Source organism: Triturus cristatus, chromosome 6, assembly GCF_964204655.1.
Source record: "Triturus cristatus chromosome 6, aTriCri1.1, whole genome shotgun sequence".
NCBI classification, from domain to species: domain Eukaryota; kingdom Metazoa; phylum Chordata; class Amphibia; order Caudata; family Salamandridae; genus Triturus; species Triturus cristatus.
In genome coordinates, this window is record NC_140589.1 from 1,352,604,353 (window position 1) to 1,352,625,044 (window position 20,692).

A 20,692-nucleotide genomic window follows, 5' to 3' on the forward strand; every position below is an offset into this window, starting at 1 on the left:
CTGTTTCGTCCAGATCCTACCCAAAAGACTCTTGTGAAGGATCCTAAGACTGGTCATTTAATGCTTAGCATCAAGAAAAGACCCCTGGAAACGCCTGCGCCCACACCACCACCGAAAAAGAGAGACTTTGCTACCTCTCCATTAAGGATCCCTTCTCCTCCTCCTCCTCCCCACCACGCCGCTCTCCTACACCATCACCTACCCCAGTAGATGATGATGAGGACAACACCTCTGATGATGCAGGGGGAGGTACGGCCGATCAACCCCTTGGGGACCCTACCCCTACTGGCTCCCCGGACCCCTGGCATGATTACAGTGTCCCAGACGTCCCTTACACCCCACAAGATGACCTCAATCCCTCCAGGCCTTCCCCTCCAGAGGACAATATCGGCTTCAACCAGCTCCTTCACAGAGCTGCCCAATACCACAGGGTTGCCCTTCATACAGACCCAGTAGAGGAAGATTTTCTTATGGACACCCTCGATACCACACTAAGGCCCACCTCAATTCTGCCCATGCTTAAAGGGGTCATTAAGCATGCACCAGAGATCTTTAAAGACCCAGCCAGAGCTCGAATCATCAACCCGAGAATATTTAAAAAGGATAAGGCTGCTCCTACTGACCTGTATACATTAAAGGCCAGCACCCCTAGACTGCTTAGTAGTCTCTAATGCAAGGAAGAGAGCAAATTCCCAGACATCAGGCGACGCACCACCACCAGATAAGGAATCAAAACTCCTGGACGCCTATGGCAAATGCACAGCGTCACAGGCAGCAAACATTTGGCGCATTGCTAATACCCAAGCGCTGTTAGCCAGGTATGACAGGACACATTATGATGAGCTTGAGTCCATAATGCAGCACTTCCCTGACAGGTATACAAACAGGGCTAATGAACTCATACAGAAGAATAAAAACCATCACTAACACCTCCATCCGTTGTGCGCTAGATGTAGCAGATACCGCCTCAAGGGCAATAAACACCAGTGTACTTTTGCGCAGGCATGCCTGGTTACGCATATCAGGTTTTAAACCCAAAGTCCAGAGTGCTATACACAATCAGCCTTTTGTTGAGCAACACCTATTTGGCTCCAATGTGGACGCATCACTTGAGAAAATGAAAAAGGATACAGACACTGCCAAATCTATGGGAGCCTTGCAGTTGCAATCTCCCAGACGGACCTTTCGTCGCTCATCCTTCAGAAGCACCCATAGAGGCTACTCCTCTTATAGTCCCTCCACCTCTTACAAGGCTCCCACCCAATCCACCTTTACTAGAGGTTACCAAAGGGGTGGTTACAGGGGGAACTACAGCAAAGGCAGAGGCAAAAACAACTCCCGCTCTGCCTCCACCCCCACCCCATGACTTCCCTCCACTTCCCCCAGACCATTCCACTCCAGTCGGGGAAAGACTCCACCAATTCCTCCCTGCAAACATCACTTCAGACAGGTGGGTGCACCAAATAATTCAATCAGGCTACTGTCTCGAACTAACATCTACCCCCCCAACCATACCACCCAAACACCGTCCAATGTCACAAGAACATCTGTTACTGCTAAAACAGGAGGTAATCTCCCTCCTACAAAAAAGTGCAATAGAACCAGTTCCCCTGCACCAACAAAACAAGGGAGTTTACTCCCTCTATTTGCTCATACCAAAGAAGGACGGATCTCTAAGGCCTATTTTAGACCTCAGACCCCTAAACCTATACTTACACTCAGACCACTTCCACATGGTCACACTTCAGCAGGTCTTCCCTCTGCTTTCCCAGGGCGACTTCCTTGCTACTCTAGGCCTCAAGGACGCCTATTTCCGCATTCCCATTCACAGAGCTCACAGAAAATATCTCAGATTCTTAGTGGATGGTCAGCACTATCAATTCAAAGTACTCCCATTCGGAGTCACGACAGTACCAAGAGTGTTTACCAAGTGCCTAGCGGTGGTGGCAGCACACCTAAGAAGACAACACATCCATGTCTTCCCATATCTAGATGACTGGCTCATAAAAGCCAGCTCATACAATCAGTGTGTACAACACACTCACGCCACTATTCAACAACTTCATGACCTAGGGTTCACAATAAACCACGCCAAGTCCCAGCTGCAACCATCCCACACACAACAATACCTCGGTGCCACAATAGACACCCCAAGGGCGCTAGCCTATCCCAGTCCCCCCAGGATAGCGAGCATACAAGCTCTTCTCACCAGATTCCAACCGCAATACTCTCTTCCAGCTTGAGTGTTCATGCAACTCATAGGGATGATGGCCTCTTGCATATTCATAGGGCCTCATGCAAGTCTCCAGATGCGTCCTCTCCAAGAGTGCTTAGCACGCCAATGGAACCAGGTTCAAGGTCAGCTAACAGATCTGGTGTTGGTAGACGGTCGTACCCATCGCTCTCTGCAGTGGTGGAACACCAAGAACCTTTCCAAAGGGTGACCGTTCCTCGAGCCCGTTCCTCAAATAGTCATGACAGCGGACGCATCGCTCTCCGGCTGGGATGCTCACCTACTTCATCACACCATGCAGGGCAGGTGGACACCTCAGCAAAAGTTACTCCACATCAACCACCTGGAGCTACTAGCCATATTCCTAGCCTTGAAAGCATTCCAAAAACACATTTCAGGCAAAGCTGTCTTAGTCCGCACCGACAACATGACAGCCATGTATTATATACAAAAACAAGGCGTGACACACTCTCTGCAGCTCTCTCAGCTCGCACAGAGCATATGGAGGTGGGCTATACCTCAGAACATTTTTCTCCTAGCCCAACATGTCCCAGGAGTCCAAAACACAATAGCCGATCTGTTGAGCCGTCAAACACAACAAATCCACGAGTGGGAACTTCATCCACAAGTTCTTCAACCGTTTTTTCAGATGTGGGGGCAACCACAGATAGACCTCTTCACCACCCACGAAAACACCAAATGCCCAAACTTCGCCACCAGGTATACTCATCCATTGTCCAAAGGCAATGCGATATGGATGAACTGGTCAGGCAGATTTGCGTACGCTTTTCCGCCTCTCCCACTCATTCCACTAGTGGTGTGCAAACTACAGCAACACTCCTTAACGCTTATCCTAGTTGCTCCAACTTGGGCCAGACAACCATGGTACACCACATTGCTGGAACTCTCCGTGGTTCCGCACCAAAAATTACACCTCTCTCCACACCTCCTAACCCAGAACCTTGGAGAGATACAACACCCAGACCCAGCTCAGCTCAACCTAGCGATCTGGCTCCTGACGTCCTAGAATTCGGTTACCTCAACCTTCCTCCTGACTGTATGAACGTCATCAAAGAAGCTAGACGGCCTACCACTAGAGCATGCTAGGCAGCCAAGTGGAAAAGATTTGTAATATACTGCCATAACAACAACACTGATCCCCTAGATGTGGCTATCCAACACATCTTAGGCTACTTACTACACCTCCAAAGATGCAACTTAGCCTACACGTCTATCAGATTGCATCTTGCTGCCATAGCAGCATATCTACAAAATAGACAACATCTATCACTCTTCAGAGTACCTGCCATAAAAGCTTTTATGGAAGGACTCAAAAGAATAATTCCCCCCAGAGTACCACCGTCACCCGTGTGGAATTTAAACATCGTTCTCACAAGGCTAATGGGGCCGCCATTTAAACCTCTACATAAATGTGAGCTACAATTCTTAACATGGAAAACTGCTTTCCTAGTAGCTATTACTTCTCTACGAAGAGTTAGCGAACTACAAGCACTAACTATTCAGGAACCCTTTCTGCAAATGCATCATAATAAGGTTGTACTCGGAACTAATCCTAAATTCCTCCCTAAAGTCATTTCTCCCTTCCACCTCAATCAATCTGTGGAGCTGCCTGTATTCTTCTCGCAGCCACAAACAGTTGCAGAAAGAGCTCTTCACACCTTAGATGTCAAAAGAGCACTGCTGTACTACATTGAGAGAACACAACCTTTTCGTAAGACCAAACAACTATTCGTGTCTTTCTCACCACCACACAAGGGCAACCCCATATCAAAATCTGGGATAGCTAGGTGGATTGTCAAATGCATACAGATTTGTTACATCAAAGCAAAATGTACATTATCTGTTCCTCCTAAAGCCCACTCTACACGAAAGATAGGGGCTTCAGTGGCATTTTTAGGGAACATTCCCTTAGACGATATCTGCAGAGCAGCTACATGGTCTACACCGCACACATTCCCAAAACACTATTGTGTTGATGTGCAAACTAAACAACAAGCTAGTGTGGGCCAGGCTGTACTCAAAACACTATTTCAAACTACTGCAACAGATACTGGTGGTCGCCGCTAGGAGGGGATACTGCTATACAATCAATGCATAGTGTGTAATCTGCAGCTCATATGCCTCAAACGGAATATGCTACTTACCAGTATGCATCTGTTCTTGGCATGTAGAGCTGCAGATCTACTCACGCCCACCCACCTCCCCGGCTACCTTTATCTGTTCCAGTATTATCTTACTTAGATACACCATACATGGGCATCCTTCCTGTTTCTTACAAAGCTCCATCATTTCCCTGCTGGCGAAAAACAATCTGAGAATGGAGCTGATGCCCATGCGCACTATGATCCTAAGGAGGAGTCACATACCTCGTGACTTCCAAAGACTTTCCAAGACAAAAACAAGTGCAAACATCCGGGCCCAACACCAGATGGCGATCTATGCATAGTGTGTAGATCTGCAGCTCTACATGCCAAGAACAGATGCATACTGGTAAGTAGCATATTCCTTACAAACGCAAAGGCAGTAAATGAGACACACACTCAATAAAGAAATCCGACACCAATTTACAAAAAATAACATGTATTTTTATGTAAGTGTAGATACCAAGATCATTGGAATCGGGTAAGTACTTTTCGAGTTACGAATTTTTACAGTTTTCAAAAATGGACAGTGCAATTTCTGGATTTCTCATGTTATCCTATGGAGGAAAAACATGTATTGCATTCAGGCACTTAGCAACGACTTACGGGACTGTCCTTCAGGACTTAAGGTAAGTATGGGGCAAGGTCCAGAGCAACAGGTCACTTCGGGAGGCTCTGGGGTGTCCGGTTGCAGAGGTGTGCCATGGCGACAGGTGTCCCATTCACTTCAATGGGAGAATGGTCCGATTACAAAGAGGCTGCAAGCAGGGACTGGGTAAACAGTCTGAGGGAATCCCCCAGGAGGGCTCGACCCTTGAGAATCTTGGGTACATAGTGACAGCTTCCTTGGTCCACTTCTCCGGTTGTGGGGTTCGGGTGCAGAGGTGTCTTTTGTTGTCGGTGCTGGAGCTTCTCGCAGTTGGAGGGGGCTTGCAGAAAGAGGCTGCAGGTGGCTACTGGGAGTCCACTGGGCAAACTCAAGTATGGGATTAGCTCTTGTGTGTCTGGGAACCCGTTTGGCACCATCACCTCTCTTTGACTCTGGCTCTGGAGCACAGGTGCATATGAGCTTGGAGGCGTCTGGTGGCGGCAGTCATAGACTCACGTGTTGGTCTTTGTTGTGCGGAAGAGAGGCAAACAAGAAAGCTGGGCCACACACGAAGTGAGCCTCACTGTCTATGAAGTCCCTTGATGTACAGGTCGGTGTTCCTCGGCGTTGGTGTCCGGACTAGGCACAACAAGCCTTGGTTTGCTGCAAGAGGTTCAGTACCACTGGGTGTTGGTCCTGTGCGGCTCCGGTTGGTCCTGGTGTCCTCTCACTCAGTGGGAAGACAGATCCGATGTCCAGGGGCACAGGGCTCTCTTCCTGCTGGGCTGCTGCATAGGGCTCGCCGTGGAGCGGCAACTCGGTGGACCCCACCATGCGTCTTTAGTGCCGGCACCTGCAGGGGAGTAGTTCCTCTACTTCAAGGGAGTATCTTCAGGCAATCGGCGAAGCAGTGGCAACCCTCTGGGTTTCTTGGAGACTGCCCACCGGCAGGACAAGTCTGTTTCTTCCTCGATTGTAGGGGGGTGTTGCGCCTCAGTTCTCATGACTTCTTCGTCCACTGCTTCTTTTGATCTGTCAGAATCTGAAGTCCTGGTATCAGATGGTCCCCTAATTACTCATCTTAGGGGCATTAAGGAGAGTGAGGGGCAGTAGCCAATGAGCTACATACCACTGGGGTCACTACACCCCCTTGACGGCCAATTTTTGGAGGGAGTGGGCCTCCCCTTGTCCCAGAATTCCTAATTTCACCACAAACAATATGGTGGATTTTCTAAAGTCGTGCTCACTTCAAATTTGGTCACCCTAGAGGTATTCCCAGCCTGGTAGTGTAACACGCCTCCTGTATAGTTAATTTTTCCTTCTGCCCTGGCGCTAGATGGTTCAGGGCAGGGGGGGGTTGTCACGCTCTCTTGTGAGAGAAACCAGATTCACCTACCAAGAGGCGGTGGGCTCATTGAAGCTCCCCTGCCTTCGAATGCTAATCTGTGGATCATCATGTGGGCGTGGGTGTAAGCACTTTCTGCATGAGCAGGCTTGGTTTATGGCCCCCTGAGAGCAAAGGCCCTCACTCTTGGGGTCAGAAACTCGTCACTTGTGGCAGACTGGCGAAAACCAGTCAGTCAGCACACCAGTAGCTGACAGGGTTTCCAGGGCACCTCTAAGGTGCCCTCTGGGTGCAGGTATTAATACATCTAACACTGCATCAATGTAGGTTTATTAATATGAGATGGTTGATAACAAACAATCCCTATTTTCAGTGAAGCCATCATGTAGCTTTGGCACAGCATGTGAGTGAGCCTCAAGCCCTTTGGGTCAACTGCAAAACACCAGACAAACTTCCAAAACCCAGACAAACTGGTTTTGGTGACACAGGCCTCTTTCTTGCCTAACATTGTGATGCCATTCCATGTCGGTGAAAATATCACCTTGCTAGAATTCTACGCTCCGCATCACCTCTGTAAGGACGAGGAGAGACTCCATTGCATGGCCTCCAAAAGAGCACTGAGCTTTTACATAGATCTCGCCATAGGACACTGGTGGACAATCAGCTCTTTGTGGAATTCTCTGTAACGAAAAAAGTCACAGCTGCACATAAGAGAACCATATCCCACTGGGTCGTGCTCTGCATTAAGATGTGCTACACACTGGCTAAAAAACATTCTCAGGAAGGACTGCATGCTCATTCTACCAGGGCCAAAGCTTAGACCACTGTGTCTGTGTGTGGAGACCCGGTCCTAGACATCTGCCAGGGGGTTGTGTGTGTCCTTTCATTCATTAATGAAGCACTATTGTCTGGACAATCAGGTTCTCTCAGGGGAGCATTTTGCCTGCTCGGTGCTGCAGGACTTTCTGATTTGAGACCACCCACAGGTCCATTTCCAAATAGGTAATGCTTTAGTATCTATTCAAAAGCTGAGGAATGTGTGGCTAGAAGTCTGTCAGAAGAACAGGTACTTACCGTCAGTAACGGTGTTTCTGGTAGAGACACTTTCTAGCCGCAGATTCCTCACCCTCCCATCCTTCTTGTTCTGAGTTTGGCCACTACCCATTAATAAGATCCCAAGTCTAGGAATCTGCACGTTGGTCACAACAATTTGCTATTTGGGGCTCTGCATCTGGGGTCGTGGACAGTCTTGAAACCAACTGATGTCAGTGTGCTTGAGTGCTGCCTATATAGGCTCTGCACATCATTTCTGGAGCGGAACTGTGCAAGTCTGGAAACCCACAGCGCCGCCTACCGGATTGCAGAGGTACTGCTAAAAGGTTTCCCGATTCAGTCTGACACCTAGGGAATATTTAAAAGATGAGGAATTTGCATCTAGATAGAGTATCTAGTAGAAAAAAGCATTACCGAAGGGATGTAACCTTTTTTTGCAGCTCATTTGGCACAACAACAACATGATTTTGGCTATCTCTGTAACCTTGCTTTCAATTGTTTTCACCAGTTTGAAAATAGTACCACACCTTTGCAATAAATATTAACTGATTAAGTAAAATTGTTCCTAAATTTTGTTTAAAAAAATATGGTAAACAAAGTGTACATTAAGCGCAATCTAAATACTACATAACATTGATTGAAATCCAAATATGATAAACAGTAAACCAGTTTCATTGCAGCCGTAAAGTTGTTTTCAGCGATATGCTTTACTGTTGGCAGGACGATACAACAAATTTTCAAGAAACTTACCACAAACGCCATGGATCATAGATGGGGAGAGAAAGATGGAATCCTCTGTGGAGGAGTTGATTTTAGAGCCTTTAATTGCAGTTTTTAAACCTGATAGTGAGTATACTGGAATCTTGTTTAGTATGTGAGAGTTGCATTGTAAATTGATGAACAAGTTTGTCACTTAACTTGCTAAATATTTAAATGTACTTCATGATAAATGTTATTTCATTAATGGGTGTTCCCTTGTGTTGTACCCCATCTTATTAACTTTATTAGTAGAAAACTTGGTGGTAAATGGTGGTAATACGACTCGATTCAGTGACGTCGGTATCTGTATTGTGCAGTAAAAAATGTGCATATTGCACTTGAGTTTTTTGTCACAGTAACTGTACATTGACAGTGATGCTGTGTGAGTTAGGTGTGCAAATATAGCTTCAGGTATCACTGAAAACACCCTTGACAGCAGAGCTGTAAATGTACTCCCATCACAGCAAGAGATTGAGATGCAGGTGAGATACAATTAAAGCAAATTAATATATGGAAAGAAGAGGTCAAGTCCACTTTTTTTATATGTTCTCTTTCCACTCCTCTGTTGTGGGCTCAGTTGGGTAGCCGTGTTTGAGCTCACCCCTAAGCAGCAGTGATAGATGCACCTATCTGGTGTCTGGACTGCTGTGTGACTCTACAAATAGTCCTATCTCCATCTTTTCCTCTCTTCCCTCTAATTCCCATCACCTTACTGTCATCTCCCCCGCCGATTCTCCCATCCTCCTTGTGTTGCGCCCTTCAGACTCCAACAGCTTCAGATAGGACATAGGACTGGTTACTCTTCAAAGTATGTATTTCATTGTACAACAGTGAGTGGCATTTTTAATAAACCATTAATAACCAGACAAACTTGCAAAATATGTCAATAGGACGGGGTAAAACGTATTGGCTTATGTTTACTGTCTTATGTTCATTACATGCATAAGGGACACATCTGCGAAATCAGAGTCAAAATAAAAAAGAAAGCTATCCGCCATTATTAATTTATTCTTTTTTGTCTAACAAGAATTCTAGTTTGAAGACAGATTAATAACACAGAACGGTGTCAAGATGCAGATACACCCCAGTTTTTAGAGTTGTACAAAGCAGATGTGAGGCAGATAACTAAACACAATATCTGTGCGACAGGCCATATTTTGGCAGTCTCTGGACAGAAAAGTGAAAGTTCTCCAACCAGCGTAACAAAATAGAAAACAGCATCTCGTGTGAGGAAGTGTTCAATGAAATTAGAAAATGGGCAGCCCCTAAAAGCCAAATTTGGTGATGGCTGAACCTCCAGTCTCAGTTTCCACTCCTCATTCACATTTAGCTCCTCGCCTTACATAATCAGAGAAGATGAAGGCACAAAGAGAAGATAAGATGGGATGATTAAAATAACAATTATCAAATTGATTCCTCAGAAGACGATGTTAGATGCTTATCCAATCAAGGAATCACCCCCAGATTAAACGTTTTCTTTTCTTGCTTTTATACAGCTGGCTTGTTTCCACTAACTGTGGGATTGCAAAACAAGTTGAGAAGGAAGAAGAGGACTTCTCATTGGGACACTCACTTGAACAAAGGGGGCATATCAGTATCTCCAAGTGGTAAAGACCGTATTGAAATCTACTTATGAGAATTTCAAAAGTTCAGGCATGCCGAAGTGTGTCACTCCACGTGTGGAGAGGAAGTACAAGGCAGGACCACAAGACCTTATATTTATTAAAGGGCATACACAACCAGACCTTATAGTATTCTATTCTGCATGTAAATGTGCATTGATTTAGAATAACAGACAGCCTGTCTCCAAACAAGGAAAGCAAACGACTGGACATAGCGTAACGTTCACAGGCTTTAGTTGGTATTTTGTAAATTCACAGGCCAATTAAGCGGGTGAGGTGGATACCATATGGGCAAATTTCTCCAGCATCTTCCAAACTACACCAGAAATGGGCACAAGAAATAATTCAGGTGGGCATAACCATTAAAAATGTAGGGATTTGTGCTCTAGATGCAGCTGACACTTAGTGTAGGTAGATCACTGTCAGTGGGCTTCTTAGAAGACATTCCTGGTTCCAGATTTCAGGTTCAGGCTATGTCCAAATGTATGTGCTCAGCCTGCCATTTGATGGACAGCACCTATTTAGCTCCAAGGTTGACAATACGTTAGAGAAAATAAAGAATGAATTGAAAACAACAATCTATGAGGGAGTTCCAACAACATTATCCTTATTACAAGCATTCCCAGGCAGCTCTGCAGAAGGTCAGAAGTAGCCAGTCAGTCCAGTGAGACATTACGGCAACAGCCTTTCACCTTCAGCTGTGCAGAACAGGGGTTGGACACATGGCCTGTCCTGCAGCAAGGCACCACACCAATCCTTCTGTTTGGTCAGACCTATTTGTGCACTCCATTCAGCTGTGTACAGCAGGGGTTGGCCCTTCTTCTAGCTTTCATTGTGACCTTTGGCTGTGTTCAGCGAAGGTTAGCTGCAGCACTTCGCCTGTAGCAAGGCTCTGTGCCTGGCATCTCGTGCGCATCCTTCCGTTAAGCCAACCCCAACTACAGAAGGCCTTGGTTAATGCAGAGTGGAGGGTAGCTGCAGCGTGTGAGACGAAGCAAGTTTGTACCCTTGTATTACTGCAGAACCCCCATGAGGGCAAACCTTTTTGGGCATAGGTCAGGGAATTTGTATATTCTGGTATCGCTTGACCTTAAAAGCCTAAACCATGTTTTTGTTCTGGCTAAAAGCCCAGGTAAAGTCACTGTAGGGAAATAGCTGTAAAAGTGAGAATAAAGTGACGTGTTACATGTTGACCTCTATATGTTCAGTACAAACATGTTCAAAGTTGGCAGAATATTCTTATAGAAACCTATGAGGAAACTTCTGTGTAGGCAACGTTGAGAGATTGGGTAAATGATAACCCAAATGACCTAATTTATTTTACCTGTAGCAATGCTGCTATTATTTGTTTATTACTGCTTCCTAACTGTAAGAACAGATACGTTTTTGTAACATAGTTTGAGTCCTAGGAGGTAAATAGAGGCATGTGTGGCTGTAGATACACATGCTGTACATATTCCTGCCATCTAGTATTGGGTCCGGATGTGTGCAAGTTGTTTTACTTCAAAGAAGTGTTTCAAATCACAAGGTAGAGTGACTCCTCCCTTTGGTGATAATGCGCATGGACATCAACTCCATTGTTAGATTATTTCTTTTGGCTCAGGTTTGGACGTCTCCTGTGCTCCAGTTCTACACCGTCACTGTGCTCTTTTCGGTTCGCACAGTACCTTCCCTCCATCGCATTCGTCTATTTCGCCTGCATATAGACGTTTAAATATTTCGATTGAGTGGATCCGTTTCGATCACTGCCCCTCCTGGGCCTTGCCCATCGTAACCTACACTCATCTCCATCGCCATTCTTGAGAATGTCTCCTCAGTGATGGAGCGAACGCCCTTTCGTTTCTGTCCTCGTTGCCATGCCAAATACCCTTGGACCGACTTACAGCAGATCTGTAATTTGTGCCTGTCACGGAACACCGCAAGGCAGACTGCGACGCCTGCCGCTCTTTCTGCCCCAACCAAACGTCTTTGCAACCATGGCGCATGTCCGCTTGAGATGTCATGGAGGAGCATGGAAGAAACACCAGACCTTTTCTGTCCCGGCGATGTCGAAGGGGAGCAGCACTCACAGCCATCTGCTGCAGAAGAAGAAGTCTTCTCCATTAAGGGCAACTCCAGATCTGACTTGGATATCAACCTGGAAATAGAGGACCTTCCGCCTACTCAACAATCAATATGGCACCCGCTCCCCTCGACACCACCCCGAGCAGCCTTCTGCTAAAAAGCAGGCAGCCTCTCTGGAACATCACACAGAGGCTTTCGGACCACCACGCCTTCTGACCAAGGTTGGCACTAAACAACTACTTCAGATGCCCCACCCAGCTTGGGCTTGGTGCCGAAGAAGCCATCCAAGCTGAGTGCTTCGATATTGACCACCCCAGCACTGACTCCCCTTCCCAAACCCCCCCCACCCCCCCACCCCCACCCCCCTCGGCGTAGAGCTGACCTGCACCTTCCACTTCATCCATCTCGGCACAAAGTGGACCATTGGCACCAAAACAAAAGTCTCCTTTGGGTCCGTAGAGCTCAAAAACCAAGTATGACTCTGACACAGCAGTTGATCCCATCCTTCATAGACTATAGGAACAGCTCGATTCCATGTATAAACAACTCATCATACACTTTCATAGGGGCTGAATCCTTGCCTACCCTTCATCCCCTGTAGTTCCACCATCCAAATGACAGCTATTATTTGAGGAAGCCTTGGACAGTCCAGTTCCTTCAAAAATACGCAGCAAGGCATATAAGGCCACTAGCCCCTTTCCTCTTGCACCACCCTCCCCACCTCATTCTCTAGCGGATGCACTTGACAATACACCACAAGGATCCCCTCATTCTAACATGGGTGGGCATGGTGGGGTAGAGAACACATTTGATATTCCTCCACAGGATGATCCATGGGACACATATGACTTTGAACCACCAGGGGATACAGACCCTGAATATTACCCTCCCCTCCCCTCCTGGTTACTCTACATCATATCAGGAACTCATTGTAAGGGCCGCCTCTTTCTATCAGGTGGAACTTCACATGGAACCCTCAGAGCGGGACTTCCTTTTTGAGACACTTTCTTCCACTCACGCACCACCAATATCTTCCAATGCTCAAGGACATGCTTCGTCAAACCCCCAGAGATTTGTAAAGAGCCTGTCAGACCTAGAGTCATAACAACAAAAAATATAAGCCCACCCCATCTGGCTTCATTTATATCTGTGGTCAGCGTCCACCAGACTCACTGGTCATCACCACTGCCCTTAAACGAGCTCTCAGGCCAGCGGTGATACCCCGCCACCGAATGTAAACGTAGTGATGTAGCAGAAAAAAGGGTAGTAGTGCAATCACCCAACCACTGGCCAATTGCAAACTCTATAGGCCTCCTGGCAAGGTATGACCATGCCCACTGGGATGAAATGGAGGACTTTCTCCAATACCAGCCTGAGGAGTACAGAAAACAGGGCCAACAGCTTGTATCAGAGGGAAAACTAATTTAGAACACATCCATTCATTTCACCCTAGATTCAGCTAACATCGCTGCTAGAGGGTAAATGCCAGCATTCATGCATACCTCCGCATCTCTAGCTTTAAGCCAGAAATCCAACAATTTTCTGAGCTTGCCTTTTGATGGCGACCACCTTTTTGGTCCCTAGGTGACCAAACTTTAGAAAAACTAAAAAAGGATACAGAAATGGCAAAATCAATAGGGGCACTACAAACACCAGCTCCCCGTAGTTCCTTTCACCGCCCTTTCTAGCGTGAAGGTTCAAAGACTACCTCCCCTGAAGCCTCCACTTCTTTTTACCCCCCAAGCACTCAGTCATCTCACAGAGGTTATTTTAGAGGCTCCTACAGAGGCAACAACTCCAGAGTCAAGGGTAGTTCCCCAAAGGGAGCTGCACCCACCGCCAAACTCTGACTTTCCTCTTCTGCCCCGACCACATACCACCTAGTGGAGGCCGGCTCAAAAATGTCTTACCCGCATGGCAAACCATCACATCAGACCAGTGGATGTGGGGTATTATCCAACATGTTTATTGTCTGGTGCTCACTACCACATCTCCCACCATTCCACCTCACAAACACAGACTATCAGCGGGACATCAAGCACTACTCAAAGACAAGATCAAAGACCTCCTCCTCGAAGGGGCAATAAACCGACCCCAAACATCACCAGGGTACATGAGTATACTCGCTATACTTCCTTATACCCAAAAAGGACGGGTCCCTTTGCCCCTTTTTAGACCTCAGACCCCTAAACGAATACATCCTTTCAGAACACTTACACATGGTGACCCTTCAGGATGTCATTCCATTTCTTCAGCAAGGCGACTTTGTCTGCGCTAGATCCAAAGGACTCCTGTTTCCACATTCCAATACACCCAGCACATCGCCGATATCAGGTTTGTGGTAGACGAAGGCGCTGCCAGGTAAAGTCCTTCCCTTTGGATCACTAATGCACCTCGATATTCACCAAGTGCCTTGCAGTGGTAGCCGCTCACTTATGCAGAGACCTATATGTCTGCCCTTATCTGGACGATTGGTTCATCAAAGGTGCCACCCCTCAACAGTGCCTAAACCACACGCAAATCGCAATAGATATTCTTTATTGCTTAAGTTTCACCATCAGCGCCGCCAAATCCCACCTCCACCTCCACCTCCAACCCCTACAGCTCCAGCTTACCCAGGTGCTGTTCTCAACACAAAAATAGGCTTAGCTTATCCCAATTCTGCAAGGATAAAATTCTTTCATGCATGGATTACCTTGTTCTAACCAAATTAACATCATGCCTTTTAAGCATGATGGCCTCCTGCATAGACATAGTACCTCATTTAAGGCTTCACATTTGTCTGTTGCAGGAACATTTAGCGCAACAGTGGTCTCCGACAGAGGCTCATTGGGATGATCTAGTGTTGGTAGGCCAACGCACTCATCACTCTCTACAGTGGTGGAACACCAACAACCTTTTACGGGGGCAGCCTTTCCTCGACCCCGTTCCACAGACCATTCTTGCAACAGACACATCAGTCACAGCGTGGGGTGCACACCTACATAATTTGACCGTGCAGGGCCTGTGGGAGACCAAATACCTGGGCCTCCACATAGAATACTTAGAGCTTCTAGCTGTTCACCTAGCGTTGAAAGCCTTCCTGCCTCACCTAACAGGCAAAGTTGTCCCTGTCCAGACTGACAACATGACAGCCATGCACTACCTTCAAAAACAGTGGTGGATACATTCTCCAAAACTTTCTCAGCTATCTCAAGCCACTTGGTGTTGGGCTCTCCGTCATAACATTTGCTCGTAAGCGGAGTACCTTCAGGGGTGGACAGCAGTTTCTGCTGACCTCCTCATTTTGCGGCAACAAGTCCACAAATGGGAACTCCACCTGCAAGTCCTCCTCCGTTACTTTCGCAAATGGGGGTTTCCTCAAATAGATCTGTTTGCACCAATGGATAACTCCAAATGCCCAAACTTCTCCTCCAGGTTTCCACACCCACAGTCCAGCGGCAATGCACTATGGATGAATTAGTCAGGGATATTTGCCTGCGCTTTTCCTCCTCTCCCATGGCAGGCGTCTCTCACGCTCATCCTGTTAGCACCCACATGTGCTCGCCAGCCTTGATTAACAGCTCTGTCGAACCTTTCTGTTGTCCCGCATGAGAGGATTCCCAACAGGCCGGGCCTTCTGATGGAGAACAATGGAAAAATCAGGCACCAAGATACCAGGTCTCTCAACCTGGCGATCTGGCTTCTGATGTCATAAAATATGGATACCTTAATCTTCCCCCTGAGTGCATGAACATTCTCAAAGAAACCCGCAGATCTACCACTCATGCATTCTACGCAGCCAAATGGAAAAGTTAGGTCTGCTATTGTCATTCCAAACAAATTGACCCTTTTCATGCTTCCAGCTGCAATACAAAACATTGTCTGTTATTTGCTTCACTTACAAATTCCTGGCCTTGCCTTCACCTCCATGCAGTTGCATCAAGCTATAGTAGCTGCCTATCTTCAAAATAGGCAACACATCTCTCTTTTCAAAATATTAGTAATTAAGGGCTTTATTGAAGGTCTCAAAAGAGTGTTCCTACCACAGGTCCCACTATCACCCTCATGAAATATTAACATCGTACTCACTTGACTCATGGTTCCTCCATTTGAGCCCCTTCACATATGGCCCCTTCAATTTGTCTTTTGGAAGGTAGCATTTTTAGTTGCTATTACATCACTCCGTTGTGCCAGTGAGCTTGAGTAATTAATCTTGGAAGAACACTTCTTCCAAATTCATTTTTTTTTGTTTAAATTTGTTTTTATGATGGTTTTTGAACATTTCTTAACAACCAATATGTATGCCATACATCATATATATTGCATAACATTTCTGTGCGAATCAGTGTATATGTGGCACATTACATCATTGCCAATGGCGCTAAACTTCATATCCTGTATGCAGTTAAATTGCGTAATATCTTGGTGCTCAAAATCTAACTACAATCAACGGAACAACAATATTGATTAACAATTACTCCATCTTCACAAATCCTTTATGTTATGTATGTACATCATCGCAACCAGCATGTTAATTGTTGCTGCATGTCTCCGAATTGCCCCAGCTGCCCACTCTTACATATGCAGTGTGTTTTGATTTCCAGCACCTGCGAGTGTTCAGGTTTGTTGTCAGTACGTCTTCTAGGATCTAATTGTGCGCCGACTGTATTGTTGCCTGCTATTCATCACTTATAGGCGTGTTTGCTGTTGTTCCCGGGCATCCCTGCCAAGCTGTGCGAAAATCTGACAATATTGCATCCCATGCCTGCGCTAGAGGCTGCTTCCACAGCCCAATCCCATCTTCTCGGCAGAGTGTTATGCTTTCTGCCTGTGCCCAGCACAGCAGGGATTGGTACCAGGCTATTGCTGCTGGGGGAGTGGGGGACATCCAACAGTGCATCAGCAGTCGCTTAGCTACTATAAGACCCAAATCTATTTATCTGGACGTCGCCTTATATGTTTTTGGGTCTATGATAGAGCCCTAATATACACACTCCCATGTCCAGTCCAGTGTTCGCTCTGTACATTTCGCCAAACATCGAATGACCACTTCCCAATATGATCAAACAGCTATGCATGGCCATAGCATATGCAAGAGGTCTGCCCCAGCCTCGTTGCATCTCGCACATTTGGCGTTTTCCATGGACAAAATATTTGTTTATTCTTTCCAGCGTTAGGTAGGTCCTGTGTATTATATAATATTGGATGAGCCGAAACCTCGCATTACGAGGGATCCGAGTAGGGCTTTCAAGTATGTGTCCACATTCTTGCTCTGTGATGGGCCTCTGCATGTCTGTATCCCAGTGGGTCCGCAATGAGAGTAATCGCAGGACCGTTTGAACTCTGAGAGATTCTGCAAACCATTTAGTGATATGACGACCAGTGCCCAATTCATGTAAATATTGTACAGTTAAATGAGTAGTGGGTTCTTGTGTTGCGGGTCCCCACAGTTCGCCTAACGTGAATCACTGTGGCGTGGAGGAGAAACTGACCGCATGGCAGACCTGAGTTTTTGGCCAGGTCCTCAAATGAGGTAATTTGTCCATCATTGTATAAGTCCCCGACTGTTAGTATGCCCGCTTCCTCCCACTGCAAGAGTTCCACGCTAGATATTGCTCAATGTCATCTGGGAGTCCCCAGTATAGGGAGAGACGGTGCGTATGGTGTTATCAGATGTGTGATGCGAAGACAGCGGCGGTAGCATTGATACGCCACTCGCATCAACAGCTGCGTGGGAACGCCACCCTTTTTGTTGGGGTGAAACATCGTCACTATCTTGGTCTGGATGTACCCGGGTGTCTGTGTCGCTGTGTCCTCGAAGTGTCTCACACTCAGCCAGCGTGCCACCCATTGTAGCTGTGCCACCAAGTAGTAGTGTTCCATGTTAGGCAGCAAAAGGCCTCCCTGAGTGGTCGACGGGTAAATTTTGGCCATCGTCACTCTACTTCGCGATCTATGCCAGATGAACTGTCGCGTGTCCGACTCCAAGTCTCTGAACAACAGCGGTCTGAGGTGAAGAGGTAAATTTGTGAAGTGATAAAGCAAACGTGGCAGGACAACCATTTGTATTAGTGCAATTCTGCCCATGACTGCCAATGATAGGGTATTCCAGAAGGTCATTTGTGCCCGCAATGCCGTAATGGTGCGTGTTAGATTGCCCTCAAGAAGGTCTTGCTGGTCTCGGTATACATGGACTCCGAGATATCGGAACGTTGTGAGTGCCAGTGTACCAGTTTACCGCTAATAATTGCGGGTCTGGGGTAGACTCTGCAAAGGGTTACAGACATGACTTGTCCCAGTTCACTTTTAGACCTGACATTGAGGCAAAATCAGCCAGCGTGTTCTCGATTACTGCGCATGACTACCCGACATCCCTAAGATATATTAATAGGTCATCAGCATGGAGCAAGACCGCATGTGTGCCGTCTCCCAAGGGGATCCCCCATTCATCTTGAGTTCTGTGTTGCGTCTCGGTCAGTGATTCGACCACTAGCACGAATAGTAGTGGGGAGAGCGGGTAGTCCTGCCTTGTGCCGCGCTCAATAGTTATCTGCTCCAATGTGTAAAGGCCCGCCTTGATTTTGGCTACTGGACGCATATATAATAGTTAAACAAGGTCCAGGAACTCATCTCCCAGGTCATATTTATGTAACACAGCAAATAAGAACCCCCATTCTAGGGTGTCAAATGCCTTCTCGAGGTCTAAGATTAGACACCCAGCATGTGGCCAATTGTCTACTGAGTAATGCGCCACTCGGAAGAAGCAACACAGGTTTAATGACGTGCTGCGGGCTGGCACAAAGCCTTTCTGATCTGTATTTACTAGTTGAGGTACCAGTGGGGCCAATGTATTCCCTAAAATATTCGCCAGCACCTTATAATTGGTGTTGAGTAGTGTCAGTGGCCGGTAGGACCTAATTAATTCTGTATCTCTGTTAGGCTTGGGTAGAGACACTAGCAGAGACTCCCGAAATGAATCTGGCAATATGCCTGTTTACTGTGCGTTCTGGTATACTGCAAGGTGTCGCGGCGCTAAGGTCTGTTGATACCCTTTGTAAAATTCAGCCGGATATCCATCCAACCCCAGCGCCCTGCCTGTGGCACGTGAGCATATGTCAGTCTGTATTTCCAGTAATGTAAGCGGCTCATTCAACTCGTTACGCTGGTCTACTGTGATGTGACGCAGGGCTAAGGGAGTGAGGAAAGAGTCCATGTCTGCAGGTGCTGCACCATGTGTGGCCTGATAGACTCTGGTGTAACGTGTGGTAAACTCACTGTGAATATCTCGCTGCTTGGTGAGTACCGGCCCAGTCGTGGGCCGCAGCCTCAGTATCAGTTTGTGCATATGCTCCTGCCGAATCATGCGCGCCAGCAGTCTACCTGCTCTGTCTGCTGCAGCATGAGTGCGCGCGGCATGTGACGTATAGTTTAAACAACGCAGCCGCTCTAGTATGACAGCGTGTTGCTGGAGCCACTCGTTTATGTCCAATTGCACTACATTACCCTGCGCCAGGTCATCTTCAAGCCAGGTCAGGTCATCTTCAATATGTTTTATCTCACTATCAAGCTGCTTGCTGAGACACCAACTCAACCCCATGCACTGCCCCTAACTACTGCCTTGCCTGCATCCCACAGACAGCTGTGTCCACAACTGACCCCTCATTGTCCGCAAAATACTCCTCCAACGCCGTGCCTACTGCTGTTCTAAACAGGGGATCTTCCAGTGCCAGAGGTTGAAGCCTCCATAAATGACTGACAGGGCCACTATCCTCCCCCTGCAACATGTGGGTTGTGGTCCGAGTGCGTTTTGCCCAGGTAGTCCGCACCAAGGCACCTCGCCAGCAGCGGCCCATTTGTAACAAAGCGGTCAATGCGGACATGCAGCCCGTGTGGGTGTGAATAATATGAGTATAGTCGCATTTGCGCGTTGTGGGTTCTCCACACATCTGCCGAACCCCAGTGACGTAGCCATTCCCCTAAATGCCTAGCATTAGAGGTTGCTGCCGTTTTCAGAAGCAGCGGGAATGATCTATCAAGCGCTGTGTCTAAGACCGAATTAAAGTCACCCCCAGCAGCCAGGGAGCATCGCACCATTGTGACCGAAGGTTTGACAGTGTGTGCCAAAATGTGCCTTGGTCCGTGTTTGGGGCGTATGTGGAGACTAACACTACGTGTTGCCTATTGAGGAGACCCTTTGCAAAAACATATCTACCATATGTATCCACTACCGTCTCTTCCGACTCAAAATGGGTACCTGGTTGAACCCATATTAGTGCCCCCCTAGCATAGGCCGAATAACCTGTGGCCAGTATTTGGCCTTTCCATCTCTGTTGTAGCTTGCGTATCTCTGGTTGTGAAATATGTGTTTCTTGTAGAAATGCAACGTGAGCTGATTGACGCTTAAGGTATGCATATATTTCAAATCTGCGGGCTGGCGTGTGGATTCCCCTGCCGTTCCGGGTAACTACGTTTGTGGGCGGCATGTGATGTGATCAGAACTTATTGTGTCATGCAGCCGGTGTGTTGCGTGAGGTTTGAGATCACCACATAGTAAGTACTGTGCTTTTGCAGGATATGGTTGCGAGACCTGTAGATATGTGAGTGTATTAATCTTAACTAAGGGTACGAATAATAAACTTTAGGGGTGAAACTGGGAGAGTGCAGAGTGACAACATGTGTCTGCCCAAACAGGTAACAGTGCCTATGGCAATTTACGGCTACGTACGCCGCTTCGATTCTAGTAGGAGGTGGGGGTGGGTGCAAACCCTACAGGGATCAGACTATGTATGCCTAGGCCCGTGTTGCTCCCTGGTGTGTGTGCACCTATGTTACGTCTTGTGCCATTCGCTTGCTTCCCGTAGCTTGTACATGTTAGTGCCAGCT

The 20,692-nt window shown here is 47.1% G+C and overlaps 1 protein-coding gene across 1 annotated transcript in view; it reads left to right on the top strand.

Moving 5' to 3' along the window:
• Positions 1 to 20,692, top strand: part of PUS10 (pseudouridine synthase 10) — a 339,122-nt gene that overhangs the window by 192,172 nt on the left and 126,258 nt on the right. Inside the window, exon 11 of the mRNA XM_085612358.1 lies at positions 8,103 to 8,228. Coding sequence (XP_085468484.1) covers positions 8,103 to 8,228 — 126 coding nt within the window. The remainder of the gene's footprint in view (positions 1 to 8,102; positions 8,229 to 20,692) is intronic.